Source organism: Rhinolophus sinicus, linkage group LG02, assembly GCF_036562045.2.
Source record: "Rhinolophus sinicus isolate RSC01 linkage group LG02, ASM3656204v1, whole genome shotgun sequence".
Taxonomy (NCBI): domain Eukaryota; kingdom Metazoa; phylum Chordata; class Mammalia; order Chiroptera; family Rhinolophidae; genus Rhinolophus; species Rhinolophus sinicus.
In genome coordinates this window covers 149,374,817-149,390,924 of record NC_133752.1, presented here as the reverse complement: position 1 = coordinate 149,390,924, position 16,108 = coordinate 149,374,817, and the positions used below count along the sequence as shown (strand labels likewise).

The following is a 16,108-nucleotide window of genomic DNA, read 5'->3' as shown; positions in this document are numbered from 1 at the left end:
ACCTGTTCTTCAGAAGACTAATTGGATCTTGCCACAAAATATATGTTCCATCTGACCACTTCTCAACATCTCCAATCACTACCACCTTGGTTTACACTCATCTAAATTATTGCAGTAGGCATCCAGTTGTCTTGCTTCCATTCTTGCTCTAATAGTTTTCCATACTGCAACCAAAGTGATTTATTTAAAATGTTAATTAGATCATACCACTCTTGCTCAGAATCCTCCAGTGACATTCCATCACACTTAGAATAAATCCTACAAGCCATTACATTCAGGCCTTGCCTACCACTCTGATCTCATCTCTTTCCTGCCACTGAATGGCATTCTGGCCACACTGACATTCTTGCTGTTCTTCAACACAAGAAACTTGTTTCTGCCTCAGGATCATTGGAGTTGTCATTCCCACTTCCAGATCTGCACATGGCTTGCATCCTCACCTCTGCTCTGCTACTGTCACCTCCTCAAAGAGACCACTCTTTAAAATACTAAGAATCCCTTTAGTTTTATTTATATTTTTTAAAATATATATATATATATATATTATTTTATATTTTTATAGCATTTATATGTAATTGAGGAAGAAATCATAATACACCTAGAGACAAATGAAAATGAAAGCACAATGACCCCAAATCTATGGGACACAGTGAAAGCAATCCTAAGAGGGAAATTCACAGCAATATAGGCCTACCTCAAGAAACAAGAAAAATCGCAAACAATCTAATTGTACACTTGGAAGGAACTAGGAAAAAAACAGCAAATAAAGGCCAAAGTGAGTAGAAAGAAGGAAATAATCAGAGCAGAAATAAAATAGTCTTAAAAAACAGTAGAAAAGGTCAGTGAAACTAAGAGCTAGTTCTTTGAAAAGCTAAACAAAATTGATAGTAAACCTTTAACCAAACTCATCAAGAAAAAAGAGAAGGACCCAAATAAAATCAGAAATGAAAGAGGAGAAATGACAGCTGACACCACAGAAATACAAAGGATTATAAGAAGATGCTACAAACTATGCCAACAAATTGGACAATCTGGAAGAAATGGATAAATTTCTAGAAACATAATCTTCCAAGATTGAATCAAGAAGAAACAGAAAAATCTGAACAGGCTGATTACTACAAATAAAATCAAATCTGTAATCAAAAACTCACATCAAACAAAAGTCCTGGATTGGATAGCTTCACAGGTGAATTTTACCAAACATTCAAAGAAAAATTAACACCCATCCTTCTGAAGCCATTCCAAAAAATTCAAGAGGAAAGAAGGCTCCCAATTTCTTTCTATGAGGCCACCATTACCCTCATTCCAAAACCAGACAAAAAACATTACAAAAAAAGAAAATTATATGCCAATATCCCTGATGAAGATAGATGCAAAAATCCTCAACAAAATATCAGCAAACCAAATTCAGCAATACATTAAAAACATCATACACCATGATCAAGTGGGATTCGTTCTTGGGATGCAAGGTTGGTTCAATATCCACAAATCAATATGACACACTACAAACAAGATGAAAGGTAAAAATCATGATCATTTCAACAGATGCAGGAAAAAGCATTTGACAAAATCCAGCATCCACTGGATTAAAACTCTCAGCAAAGTGAGACTAGAGGGAATGTATCCAAACATAATAAGGGCCATATATGACAAACCCACAACTAACATCTACTCAGTGATGAGAAGCTGAAAGTGTTTTCTTTTGATCAGGAAGAAGACAAGGATGTCCACTCTCATCACTTTTACTAAGCATAGTACTGGAGTCCTAGCTACAGCAATCAGACAAGAAAAATAAAAGGCATCCAAATTGGAAAGGAAGAAATAAAACTCATTATTTACAGATGCCATGATACTATATAGAGAACCCTAAAGAGTCCACCATAAAACCATTACATTAAATGAATTCAGTAAAGTAGCAGGATACAAAATTAATATTCAGAAATCGGTTGTATTTTTATACACCAATAACAAACTATCAGAATGAGAAATTAAGAAAATCCCATTTACAGTTGCATCAAAAAAATAAAATACCTGAAAATAAATTTAACCAAGGAGATAAAAGACCTATACTCAGAAAACTATAAGACACTGAACAAGATACAAATAAATGGAAGCATTTATACCTTGCTCATGTATAGGAAGAATTAACATCATTAAAATGTCCATACTACCCAAAGCAATCTATAGATTCAATGCAATCCTTATCAAAATACCAATAGCATTTTACACAGAACTAGAAGAAATAATCTTAAAATTTGTATCGAACTACAAAAGACCCCAAATAGTCCCACCAATCTCGAGAAAGAACAAGTTAGAGATGTCACACTATACCTGATCTCAAACTATACTACAAGGGTGTAGTTATCAAAACAACATGATACTGGCATAACAGACACATAGATCAATGGAACACAATTAGAGAGCCCAGAAATAAATCTATACCTATGTGGTCATTTAATCTATGACAAAGGAGGCAAGAATATACAATGGGGTAAAGACAGTCTCTTCAATAACTGGGTTGGGAAAACTGGACAGATACACACAAAAAACTGAAACTAGACCACTTCTTACACCATATAAAAGAATAAACTCAAAATGGATTAAAGACTTAAATGTTAAGACCCAAAACCATAAAACTCCTAGAGGAAAACATAGGCAGTAAACTCTCTGACATCACTCTCAGCAATATCTTTTTGGATATGTCTCCTCCGACAAGGACAACAAAAGAAAAAATAAACAAATGGTACTACGTCAAACTAAAAAGGTTTTGCACAGCAAAGGAAACCAACAAAATGGAAAGACAACCTAGTGAATGGTAGAAGATATTCACCAATAATACATCCAATAAGGGGTTAATATCCAAAATTTATTATGAATTCATATAACTCAACACCAGGAGAAAAAAAACCTATCCAGTTAAACATGGGCAGAGGACCTGACTAGACATTTCTCCAGAGAGGATGTACAGACGGATGGTCAATAGAAATGAAAAGATGCTAATCATTAAAGAAATGCAAAATTAAAACTACAGTGAGCTATCGCCTCACAACTGTCAGAATGGCTATCAATAAATCAATAAACAAGTGTTGACAAGGATGTGGAGAAAAGGGAACCCTTGTGCAACACTGGTGGGATTGCAGATTGGTGCAGCCACTATGGAAAAGAGTTTGGAGGTTCCTCAAAAAATTAAAGATAGAACTAGCTTATGACCCAGCAATTTCACTTCTGGGTGTTTATCAGAGGAAATTAAAAACACTAATTTGAAAAGATACATGCACCCCTATGTTCACTGCAGCATTATTTACAATAGCTAAGATATGGAAGCAACCTAAGTGCCCATCAATAGATGACTGGATAAAGAAGAGGTGGTACAGATATACAATGGAATATTAGTCATAAAAAAGGATGAAGTCTTACTATTTCTGACAACATGGATGGACTAGGGGTATTATGTTAAGTGAGATCAGTCAGAGAAAGACAAATACTATGATTTCACTTATATGTGGAATCTAAAAAACAAAACAGAAACAGACTCATAGATACGGAGAACAAATTGATGCTTGCCAGACAGGAGGGGGATTGGAATGCTTTGTGGAAAAGGTGAAGGGATTAAGAAGTACAAACTGGCAGTTAAAAATTGTCATGGGGATGTCAAGTACAGCCTAGGGTATATAGTCAATAATACTGTAATAACTGTATGGTATCAGATGGGCACTAGACTTAGCAGGGGGTCACTTCATAAGATATGTAAATGTGTAATCACTATGTTGTACACCTGAAGCTAATATAATGTCTATCAACTGTAATTGAAAAACAAAAATAGTTTTTAAAAATAGCACTTAATAATAATATTTAATACATCTAACATTAGTTACTACTAGAGAGCAGCTAAGATACAGTATGAAGACTTATTTTTTCATTATGTAATCTGTTTGAAATTTTTTCCATGGACACACTTATCTATTCAAAAATCTTTTTAATGCTTCTTTTGAATAAATTTACAAACTATGTTAATGTGTCCTTCTACTTATTTTACCCTTAAAAGTTTGTCATCGGTGCCCTCTTAATGCTCCAGAAGGGCTGTGACAACATTTGCAGTTAGCATGGAGTAATCCATAGAGCTCAAAATGTGTTTTGACCAGTTATGTTGTACAATTTGAGATTAAGATTAGTGCATCTGAATTAAAATTTTATAAAGAAATGTCATTTTATTTATTTTACAGATAGTTCACCCAGTCAACACTTATTAAGTGGAAGTGCTTTCAAGCCTATTTTAATAAACTGTTTTTTTCACCAATCGTTTGCAATTAGTGTATTGTATAGCCTTACAATAGCTGTGTTCTCTCTTTGGTTAAAGTTGCCATTGCCCCAAATGGAGCCCTACAGCTGGCCAGTCCAGGCACAGATGGAGTACAGGGACTTCAGACATTAACCATGACAAATTCAGGCAGTACTCAACAAGGTACAACAATTCTCCAGTATGCACAGACTTCTGACGGACAGCAAATACTCGTGCCCAGCAACCAGGTGGTTGTCCAAAGTAAGTATGCTTAAGCGTCTGTGGAAAGCATCCCAAAGTATTTTCAAAGCCACTTACAAATTAACTCATTCTTTTTGACCACACAGCTGCATCAGGAGATATGCAGACATATCAGATCCGTACCACGCCTTCAGCTACTTCGCTGCCACAAACTGTGGTGATGACCTCTCCTGTGACTCTTACATCTCCGACAACTAAAACAGACGACCCCCAATTGAAAAGAGAAATAAGGTTGATGAAAAACAGGTAGGTAATAAAATTATACTGCCAGAATGGGTAATGTTTTTGGAAATCTCAAAACATAACCAGATGTTAACTGGAATTGTATATTAGAAATAAAGAGAGAGATTGATTTATCAGCTTAATTTTACTGAGTATTAGATTACGTCTGGTTAATTTTCAATGGATTAGTAAATCCCATTGCTCAATCTATTTAATATGTGGCCTGGAGTTCTTCCATTGCTATTGTGTCCTTTGAATAGCACAATTAAGCAAAGCTTTTCAAACAATGTATTTTGTTCTTGGGCTGACAAAGTTAAATGAAAATAATAGGTTGCTGTTTGACATTAACCACAGCAAGAAGAGGAAAGAATTAGTGGCAATCTATGTAATACCTCGTTTACTTACTGACATAGAAATGCTCTTAAAAATCAATTCTTGAGCAATTGTTTTAACCCCCAGAAACATGCACTTTCATTTTAAATGTATTTTAAACATTGCTGTATGCACTATATGTATGTACATCAGGCATGAAAAACCACTGGTTCTTTGAGAAAAAGAATATAATGGGTAGTCTGCAATGTGTTCAAGGGAAAAAGAAAAAAGATACCAATAAACTAAATTAGGAACAAAAGAGGGTAAATTACCACAGATACAGTAAATTTTTTAAATTACAATAGGATTCTATTTTCAGCTCCTCACCAATAAGTTAGAAAATTATAGTAAAAGGATGATTTTCTAGAGCAGTAAAAATTACCATAAAAGGAACAGATGGATGAATTTAATTATTTCAAGATAAACTGTTGCTTTACTAGAAACTAAGAGCAAACATCACTGTAAATGAACTTTGTAACAAGGCAGGGACTGTCTGTTTTGGAGGTTCCAACCAACGCAGTAAGATAGGGAAATGAAGTAGGTTATGCAAATATTAGAAAAGAAGAATTGTATTTGTTTGCTTATGATAAAATTGTATGGGAAATCCAAAAGATGTGTTAAAAATTACTAAATTGAGACTTCTGTTTCTGCCAGCATGACCTTGGCTACATAATATTTTTAAAAGCTTGATGAAATATAAATACCGTCCTTTTAAATGATTGGATGAGCCTACAGGAAGGTCAGAATTCTGCTGCGATTAGGCATGAACCAGAAGCATAAGACATGAGGTTAATAAGCACTGACGCAGCCCCTGTATAATCAAGATAAATTCAGAGCTTTGTGATCGGTATAATTTTATTACGCAGAGGGGACTAGGGACAGCCTGGGGCCTGTGCAGGCTGGGAAACTGGATCACAGATTATTCTTCATGAGGTAAAGACCCAAGAAGTGCTACACCTGTAAGCTGAGAATTGTAATTTAAAGACGGATCAACGACCATAGTGCCCTCAATTGCTTGGAAGAAAGCAACCTCAACACAGGCTTTAATGAATTCCCATACATTAAGTTCTAACAAATACAAATTGAAAAATCATAGACTACCAAGGAATTAGGCCTCCATCATGAATGTACCAAAGCCCAATTGTAATTTTCACAGAAGTTTTTGAGGTATAAATATTATTTCCTTTTGTTTGTTTGTTTTGAGATGAGGAAACTGAGACCTAGAGAGGCTAAGTTATTTGCCTCGGCTATGCTGCTTAGTAAGTGGGAGACGTAGGATTTAAGCTCACAGGTCCAGGCTTCAGAGTCCAGCGTCTTAGATAATACTACACTGCCTTTCAGGAGTAAGCATCAGCAAAAAAAGCAAACAGCAGAATGAGTTTTGTAAAGTCTTCAGTTTTATAATGGGAAAAGGAAAAACAGTATATATATTTAAAGGAAAAAGAGGATGTCATTGAAAATCAAAGATGAAGAGACTCTAAAAGTGACAAAAATTGAAAAAGAAAAACAAGGCTGTTATTATTAGCAAAGATATATTTATCCGCTTAGAATATCTAGGAGAATCATCTACAAACTATTTATTTGGAAGCTTAAAAAAGAACCAGTTTGTACTGGAAACCCTCCCTTGTCATTTAGTAAAACAGGAATAGGCGGGCGGGGGAGGGAATATAAGAATTTAAATGAAAGAAGTAAAACTATTACTATTTTTATATGATTGCTTATTTAAAAATACCCAAATGAACTTACAGAAAAATTGTTAGAAGTGATGAGTTTTTACGTTTGTTAGATATAAACGGAGAAATATACTATGTCCACACATACGGAAACTCAGTATTATAAAGATGACTATTTTTCCCCCAATTGATCCATAGATTCAGTGCAGTCCCACTCAAAACCCAAACAGGTTGTTTGAAGAACTTGACAAGTTGATTCTAAAATTTATAGAAGAGTAAAGGGCCATGAACAGCCAAAATATTCCAGACAAGAATCAGGTGAGGAGATACCAAGTTTTATTTAAAGCTTTGGTAATTAGTGTGATATCAGCATTAAGATCAACATAACTTCTGTCGAACAGAAGATAACAGAAAGCAAGTGAAAATGTAAGCTTCAAACCTATAGAAGTTATTTGTACAACATATCTAACAAAAAAAGATTTGTTTGAAAAAAATACAAGGATCAAAAATAAGAAAAGTACAACCCAACAGAAAAAAAATTGGCAAAATACATGCATAGGCATTTCTCAGAAAACACACAGTTAATAATCATGAAAGATTGCTTACCATTATCAGTAATTAAAGAAACGCAAATTAATACCACACATGTAGATACCATTGATCCTCATCCAATTGGCAAAAATCTTAAAGTCTAACCAGGAGCTGGCAAGGATTTGGAACTCGTATATTGCTTATGGGAGTGTAAATTGGTGTAGCCACTTTGGAAATGAATTGGTCGTATCTTGTATAGTTGACCTGGATATGCTCTGTGACACTGCTGTTTTACTCTGTGTATGTGACCGAGAGAGACTTTTGTAGGAAGTATGCATAAAAATAGCAGAAATCAAGAAACAACCCAAATAACTATAAATAACAGAATGGGTACATAAATTGTGGTATTTTGTTTTTATACAACAGTATTCATACAGTGTAATAGTGTTCATTTGTAATGATTAAATGAACGATCAATTTAACATGAATAAATATTAGAAAAGTAAAGTTGAGTGAAAAAAGCAAGTTGAAACAATACATAGTGTGATATTTTACAGTATGTTTTAGAAAATAAGCAAACTAAATAATATATAATTTAGGGGCGTACATATGTACTAAAACTATAAAAATAAGCAAAAGATTGAAGCTAGTAATTGCTTCTGGGCAAGAGGCAGGGGTATGGAATGGAAATAGCATACAGGGTCCTTTAACAGTATAGATACTTTGTGTGTGTGTGTGTGTGTGTGGTTTAGGTAAGGGCTAAGGTTAGCATTAGGTTTAGGACAAGTGTTAACATTCAGGGTTAGCTAGTGAGTCAGGATAGGTGTATGGTTAGGGTTAGAGTTAACTCTGAAGTTAGGGTTTAATTTAAATTAGAGTTGTGTTAGGTTTAGGACTAGGATACGGGCTGGGTTAGGGTTAGGGTCTCATTTTGAGTTAGGCTGAGTGTTCAGGGTGAGGGTTAGGCTTAGCGTTGACTTCGTGATTAGGTGTAGAATTTGGTTTAGCTTTAGGTCAGGGATTGGGTTTCAATTAGTGTTAGGGTGAGGGTTAGAAGGAGTCTAGGGCTGGGATGCGTTAGGGGTTAGGGTTAGGGTTACTGTTAGGTTTGGGGTTAGGTTTAGGGTTAGGTTTAAGATTATCATTAAGGTTAGGGTTAGCCTTAAGGTTAAGGTTTGGGTTTCAATTGGGGTTTGTGCTTTAGGCTGAGGTTTAGGGTTAGGATTAGAGTTAGATTTGAAGTTAGGATTTGGATTTCAAATAGGTTTAATGTTAGTATTAGGGTTAGAGTATGGTCTGTGGTAAGGGTTAGGGTTAGGGTTAGTGTTAGGTTTACAGTTAAGTTTAGGGTTATTTTTTGGTCTTTTTTAAGTTGTTTTACTTTTCGAGTTGAATAGTTTCTCTTACTGGGTATTGAGTTTACATGTAAACATTTTATTATGCTACATAACTTACATCTATACGACAGACTTTTGTGTGTACTACTTCATAAAAATTTTTTAAACTATATTAATTTATAAGGAAATTTAGTAAGGTGTTTTTCTACTATGAATTACCATCTTGAAAATAATGGGAGATAATATTACATTAATATTAGTGACAAAAATCTTAAAATACTTAGTAAATTTAACAGGAAAGGTATAGGGTCCATATTTTTAAAATCTTATTGAGAGGTAAAATAGTATCTGAACAAATAGAAAAATATTGTTTTTTGATGAAGACAATTAATATAAAATGTCAACTCTTCCAGAATTCAAATATAAATTTAATGTGATTCTCTATAGCTCTTTATAAAATTGGACAAAATAAGCTAAAGGTTTACATGAAAGAAATAAATATCCAAGAATGGTCAAGAGCAGAAAGAGGTCATTTTGTCTTATAAGGCATTGAAATGACTCTAAAGCCACTGTAATCAAAAGTTGGTATCAGCCAAGAAGCAGACAGTAACATTAGCAAGTGGCATAGAGAGGCCAGAAATAGCTTGTTGTGCTAGTTAAATGCCCTTGTAAAGGATGGCTTATTTAATAAAAGATACACAATCAACTCCACATTTGAAAGAAAATTAAATTGGACTCCTATTTTTAATACCATGTACAAAAATAATTCCAGACAGATTAAATAAAATCTTAATTGTGAAAATTAAGCAGTAAAGTCTTGAAAATAAAATTTAGAGGGAAATATATAGTGCATGACATTTTAATCTAAGCCAAGGAAAAAAAGAGACTAAAAAAGGGCATTTATGGCCCAAGAATAAAAATAACAGAGGTCGAATGATAGATTAGAAAAGTTAAAAACAGGTAAAGGATTAATATGTATAATGTATAGAGAGAGTTGTGCATTAGGTTGTTTGTCTTTCTAATAATTTCTAATTGTAAAATGGGCAAAAGGTATGAAAGCACAAAGGGTATAAAAAGACAGTTTACATAAGAGCAGATCCAAAAAACGGATAAACTTTTGAAAAGATGCTGAATCTCACTAGTTCGGGAAATGAAAGTTAATTAACAACAAAATATCTACATGGCAAAAATCTGTGTACCAATATAGAAACATCAATATAAAAACATCATTAAAACAATGAGTGTTAAAAAGCAAATTGCAGATAATATCTACAGTACATAGTATAAAAAATAGTACTTTCTACTTCTGTGTGTGTATAAAACTTATATGTGACTTCATAGAAATATTCTAAGAGGACATGTACAAAACGGATTATCAAGCACTGTTTGTAATTAAAGCTCAATAAAAATTAATTGCAAGAGGAGCCATAAATTTCACTCCTTGGTATTTATCCAAGAGAAATGGGACGTGTTCACAAAGAAACTGACACAAAAACATGCATAGCAGCTAAAACTACAGACGGTCCAAGAGAAGGATCAACAAATTGTGGTGATATTCATACAGTGGAATATGCCCCAAAATATAAAGGAACAAACCAGCGTGCAGTAACATGAATGAGCCTCAAAAATACAGAGGAAAGGAGACCACACACAAGACTACATACTGTATAACTGTTATATGAAGTTCTGGATTAGGAAAAACTTCATCTATGGTGATTAAAATCAGAACAGAACAGCTTGGGGAGAGGACTGACCAGGAATGGGCATGAGGGAACTTTCTGCGGCAATGAAAATGTTCTGTCTTGGTACTAGGTATGTGGGTTATACAGGTGCATGCATTTGCCAAAACTGAATTCTACACTGAAGATCTGTATTTCACTGTATATAGACGCTACCTTAATTTTTTTAGTTAGGAAAAAAAGACCAGGGAAAATTACTAAAGTGCATTTACTGTTTCAAGAAAGTGAATTTTTTTTCTAACATGGGTTTTTAATGCTTATATTTAGAGAAGCTGCTCGAGAATGTCGCAGAAAGAAGAAAGAATATGTGAAATGCCTCGAAAATCGAGTTGCAGTCCTGGAAAATCAAAATAAAACTCTAATAGAAGAGTTAAAAACTTTGAAGGATCTTTATTCCCATAAAAGTGTTTGATTCTTAAAGAAGATACTTTGTGGACTTGTCTAAAAATTAGATGGATTTTTTCTTTTTAGTGGAGTTTTATAAATTAAAAGGTCAAAAATGAAGCTTTTATTTAGGCTTTTGCAACTCAAAGATAAATACATTATGCAAGAGATCTGTTGACAGAGGATAAAGTGGAAAATGACCTCAAGGAAGTTACTGGCACAACTGGAAGCTTTAAAAATTAAACACACTCAAGAAGCAAGAAATGAACTTTCATCAATTTGAATTTTCTAGATAACAATCATTGTCAATAATCTAAAAATCATAGATAAAATTGATAAATTGGTAAATTGAATTTTTAAAAATAAATCAATTTACCTTATAAGTTTGCGTTTCTTACTATTTCCTAAAACTTACTTTTTTCAGTTGTGTGTGTGTGTATTTTATTTCTGCCAATAAAGTCTAAATTACAAATATAAGAGCTAATACATAACTAAATATATAAATTATGTGTCTGATTACATATACTTGTTCTATTGTCAAGTTTTTTAAATGAGCTTTTAAGTTTGTTTATTGGACTCAAGAGTTTTTTGAGAGTGGGTTAAACTATTTTTGAGGCCTTGTCCTAAAAGGCATCTAAGGTACATGAATAGAGTGTGGTGATTTTGTAACATTTTTTAATCAGAATGGAAAGAGAACTGTTTAAAAGTTTGATACTTTTAAATAGTTTGTTTTTTGGTTATTCTGGGAATGGTGATTTTCTACAAAGATATAATTGTTTTTTGATTCTATATCCTATATGCAGTTGAATATACATTACTTATTCTGTTGTGCTTTAATAGAATGGAATGTTTACAGGCCCTTGAGGTGATATTAGAGTATTTTTTTAAAACCTTCTGAAGATGCATACCAAAGTTTTCCAAGAGGATTTTATAATCGATTTAATGTAAGGTTTATCAGATTCTAAAATAGTACAGTTATTAAAGCCATTTTATGTTAGAGACTATTTTGTAATGTAGTGAATGGTACATTTATAAAAGTGACTGCCAATATATTTTTATAGCTAATCTTTATAAATTCTAAAGTTGAGTTTTTAATGATTATTTTAAATGTTTATATAGTTTGTTTAGTAAAAAAAAATATTTTGCATCTCAAAGTATCATTTTTATATTATGGGAAGTAAAGTTTCCAGATTGGCTAATATTTGAATTCTCAGTTTTGTATGCAGTTTATCCAGAGTTCAAAAATGCTGTCAGTTCACCAGTATTTAACCTCTGTATTCCAATTAGTGTACACTTTGAAATTGTACTGCAAAGCTGTTGTGTGCTTCTTACACAATATGTATCATATTGTCTACGAAATTAAAGGACATTTGATAACATTAAGTTTGCTGAATGTAAAATGTATTGCTTGATATATAAATGACAAGCTTCCTGATAGCCATTCTGTTAATTATATTAAGTATAATGTATTTCTAGCTTTAAAATGAGGATAAATTTACAATTCTGGTCTACAGTCTATTTTAAGAGGGGATATGCTTGTATGTTTTGACTCAGAACCAATTACAATAAACTAAAGGTAGCGAAATTTTTTGTTCTACAAGTGTTTAGGACATGGTTAAGGAGCCAGTTACATAGAAATCTTAACCCAGTTGATAAATTTGTGGTTAATCATAATGAAAAATTTCATTAACAGGGTCTTGTAAATTGAGACTCTGTTTACTTGGCAGCAAGTTATAACAAGTTTGATCACCAGTGGGATTACTTATATCATTCATTACCTTGTAAAGCCAGAGTCTTAAATTAGTGGTCTATTAAGTTTGAAGAACAGAAGGTGGTAAGGGGTCACTGGGTTATTTCAGGAGTTTTTAAAAGGGTAGATGTTATGCTTGGCTGCAATAGAAGATAGTCTAGCTCTTAGTGCCTTAACAGCTGGGCAGCCACAAATATTTGTAAACTCTGCACTGCCTGCAGACTTCTGGTGCAGGGCCTTGCTCACTAGATCAAGTTACCTGGCCTAGCTGTATGTAACAGACACGAGCAAGCCTCTGAGGATTCCGTGAGTGCATACCATATTTTTCCTAGATGTTTTTCTCATTTGAATCCAACATACGGCTTAAGGAATTTTAAAGGTAATTATAGTTCAAACTTGAAATTAGACTTCAAAAGTTTAATAGACCAATGAAACTATTCCTTCACTCAATTTACTATTTTACATAAATTCATTATCAATTAATTTATATATATAATATTGAGGAAATACATTGCCCATGAACACATTTTGAACATATAAGATACCCTTTTAATTTTATTGTGAACAGAGCGTGAAGAATGGGCATGTGTTAGAGCTTTAGAAATCTTACTATATTTGTTTATTCATTCAGCAATTATATCAAAGTTATAATTGCTTTATAATCACAAATTTACCTTTAAAATTCACATAAACGTATGTTTTTCTCCACTTAAAATATGTGGACATAGGAAGGATATAAAAATATATATTATGGCTTAGAATTAGATAGTTGTCACAATGGCAGTTCACATTCCCAGAAAAGATGCTATAAATGATATAAAGAGTGAAATTTGACTAAGGGCTTGATAGCTAATTTACAGGAAAGTAACAGATTATAGTGAAACAAAATGTCAAAGTATATCAAAATCTAATTGCAGTAGTCATCTAACATTATTTACCCTGATACAACGTAGGTTCTTTTCATAAATACTGCTTGTTTTTACTATAAAGCAAAGTAAAGGAACACTTACATCAAGTGTGTAGAATTCAGAAGCCTGTTCTAGGGAAAGTTTAACAGGAATCTGAGGGGTAGTCATTTAGAGGAAGGTTTAGGCCATTTAACTCCATTTTTTTTTTTTTTTTTAAGACATAACTTTCCCCTTCATCAGTGTCAATTTTTTTGCAGCAAACGGGCACTAGTGATCAACTCTGCCATTTCATGGTTAAGATCCTTTTTCTCAAAATTGATACATGTACTAGTTTGCTGCCTTCATTAAGTAATATTTAACAGTTTTTAACTGGTAAGTTATGTATATATGTATCAGTTTAAATTGTTATAAATCCAGGGGTGTTTGTATACATAATATACACAATCATACCATTTCCTTAATAACTACTGTTTATTGAATGCTAACTATGCACCAGAAACTATTATGGTGTTCATTCAGCAAATATTTATTGAAGGCCTTTTGTATGTCAAGTATTACTAGGAAAAGAATGATGAACAAGGCAGTGTTATAGCTCTTGTGGAATTTAAGATTTTAATGTCATCCTGTAAGATTGGCACTTGCCTAAGATTATATAAGCATTAATAACTAGGGATCTGGGATTTAAACTGATCTTTAACCATTCAAACTAAAATAGTGGTCTCTTCCCCACTCCTACCTCCAACTCATACTTTATTAAACTCTAGGGGGAAACTCTTGTGCTCTTGCAGGATCCATACAGTCTAGGGTAGTGCTTGCTTGGTCACAGGAGTGCTCCATGTTTGTTCAATGAATGAGGGTCTGGGGTTCAAATTCAATAAGGCACAGAGGTCTGAGACTTGAACAAGTTCACATGTTAAATAAAACTAGGGTGCAGACCTAGGTCTGATCATCTCCAAAGTTTGTGGCCTTAACCACCAGAATATACCTTCTGTCTTACTTGTGTTGAAAAGTCTGAAAAGCTTTGTTCCATTGTACAATAAGTCTTCACTTAACGTCCGTAGGTTCTGTGATTTGAAGCAAAACCATGTATACCAAAATCAGTTTTACCGTAGGCTAACTGATACAAACAAGAATTAGTTCTTACAGCATCTCATCAACATTAGAATGAAAGTACGTAGTCGAACAAAAGACATTATTCAAGGACCTGCTACATCTTTATGTATCCATTATAAAAGATTTTAAAAGTTCTATTTAAATGTATCCACTAGATGGCAACCTCCATTTTAAAATCACAGAAGTTTACAAACAACTACATAGAAAACGACACTAGTTAACATATCAAATCGTTGTACACCCACCGTCCAGAATTAATAAGAGTTAACATTTTATCTTGTGTATTTTCTGAAGAAAAATACACAGATGAACTCCCACCTTTCAGTAGTCCAATTCCCCTCCCTAAAGGAAACCACTATTATGAATTGAATGTTTTTGTATTTCAGGTCATATTGTAGTATCTTTTTAGAAACTCATAAATGATACCTTAATAATAGACCATTCTCTGAATGAAAGGTCAAGCAGACCAAGAAAATGGTAATTTAATACTTTGTTGTAGAAAACAACTGAGCATCAAAGCATTTTTTTTTTTCAACTGACAGCTCTCAGAATTTAATACCACATCTGGAAAAGATTCTTGCCAAAAAAAAAAATGTTTTTTCTTAACTTAGAAAACATTGCAAATAACACTTCAACTAAGTTTATAAAACACTAAACAAAAACTGACTTAGACTTTCTAACAAGTATTTAAAAATAAAAAAGGCCACATCACTTCTTTGCCAAGTAATCAAATACAATTTCTATGAATTAACTATACAAAGCATTGTGCTTGGTGAAGGATACCAGATAAACATGAAACATGGGTCTGCTTTCACAAGCTCAAACCACGTGGGGAAATGACAAATAAAAGAACAAAAGAGCCCTCTACTTTTCACTATAGCATACAGAGAACATCTAGAATTCTACACCCAATAAAAATACTCAGCAATCCAAAAGACAAGAAAGAAGAGAAACAGGACAAATTGCCCAAAATAAAATGGTAAAAATTACATGTATCAGTAATCATAATAAATGTAAATGCACTGGGCTTTTTAGTTAAATATCAGATTGTCATGTTGAATTAGGAAACATAATACAGCTATATGTTGTGTATGAGGGGTAAATTGAAAATTTTAAGGATACGGGAAGGTTGAAAGGAAAAGCATGGAAAAATTTACACAAAATAGTAATCAAAGGACAGCACTGGTATAGCTATATGTATATTGAACAAAGTAGATTTTTAAGGGAAAATTACTACTTGGGACAAAGATGGTCACTATAAAATGGTAAAAGATTCAGTTCACCTGGAAGATAAAACACATCTAAACCTGAATGCACCTAATAATACAGGGTCAGAATATTAAGCAAAATGCAGAAATATAATAAAAAATTCTCAATATTAGATTTTTTTTTAAACTTTCACTTATTTTAAGTGTGTTTTTCCAGGACCTATCAGCTCCAAGTCAAGTAGTTGTTTCAATCTAGTTGTGGAGGGCGCAGCTCACAGTGGCCCGTGGGGATCAAACCGGCAACCTTGTTGTTCAGAGCACTGCGCTCTAA

At 33.2% G+C, this 16,108-nt stretch overlaps 1 protein-coding gene across 5 annotated transcripts in view; it reads left to right on the top strand.

Moving 5' to 3' along the window:
* The window catches only part of ATF1 (activating transcription factor 1), a 49,635-nt gene extending 37,454 nt beyond the window's left edge, over positions 1–12,181 (top strand). For all 5 annotated transcript variants that reach the window (XM_074325699.1, XM_019724571.2, XM_019724575.2 and 2 more), the window contains 3 exons: positions 4,358–4,540; positions 4,627–4,786; positions 10,682–12,181. In XM_074325699.1, coding sequence (XP_074181800.1) covers positions 4,358–4,540; positions 4,627–4,786; positions 10,682–10,826 — 488 coding nt within the window. In that variant the 3' untranslated portion in view covers positions 10,827–12,181. The remainder of the gene's footprint in view (positions 1–4,357; positions 4,541–4,626; positions 4,787–10,681) is intronic.
* The last annotated feature ends 3,927 nt before the right edge of the window (positions 12,182–16,108 follow it).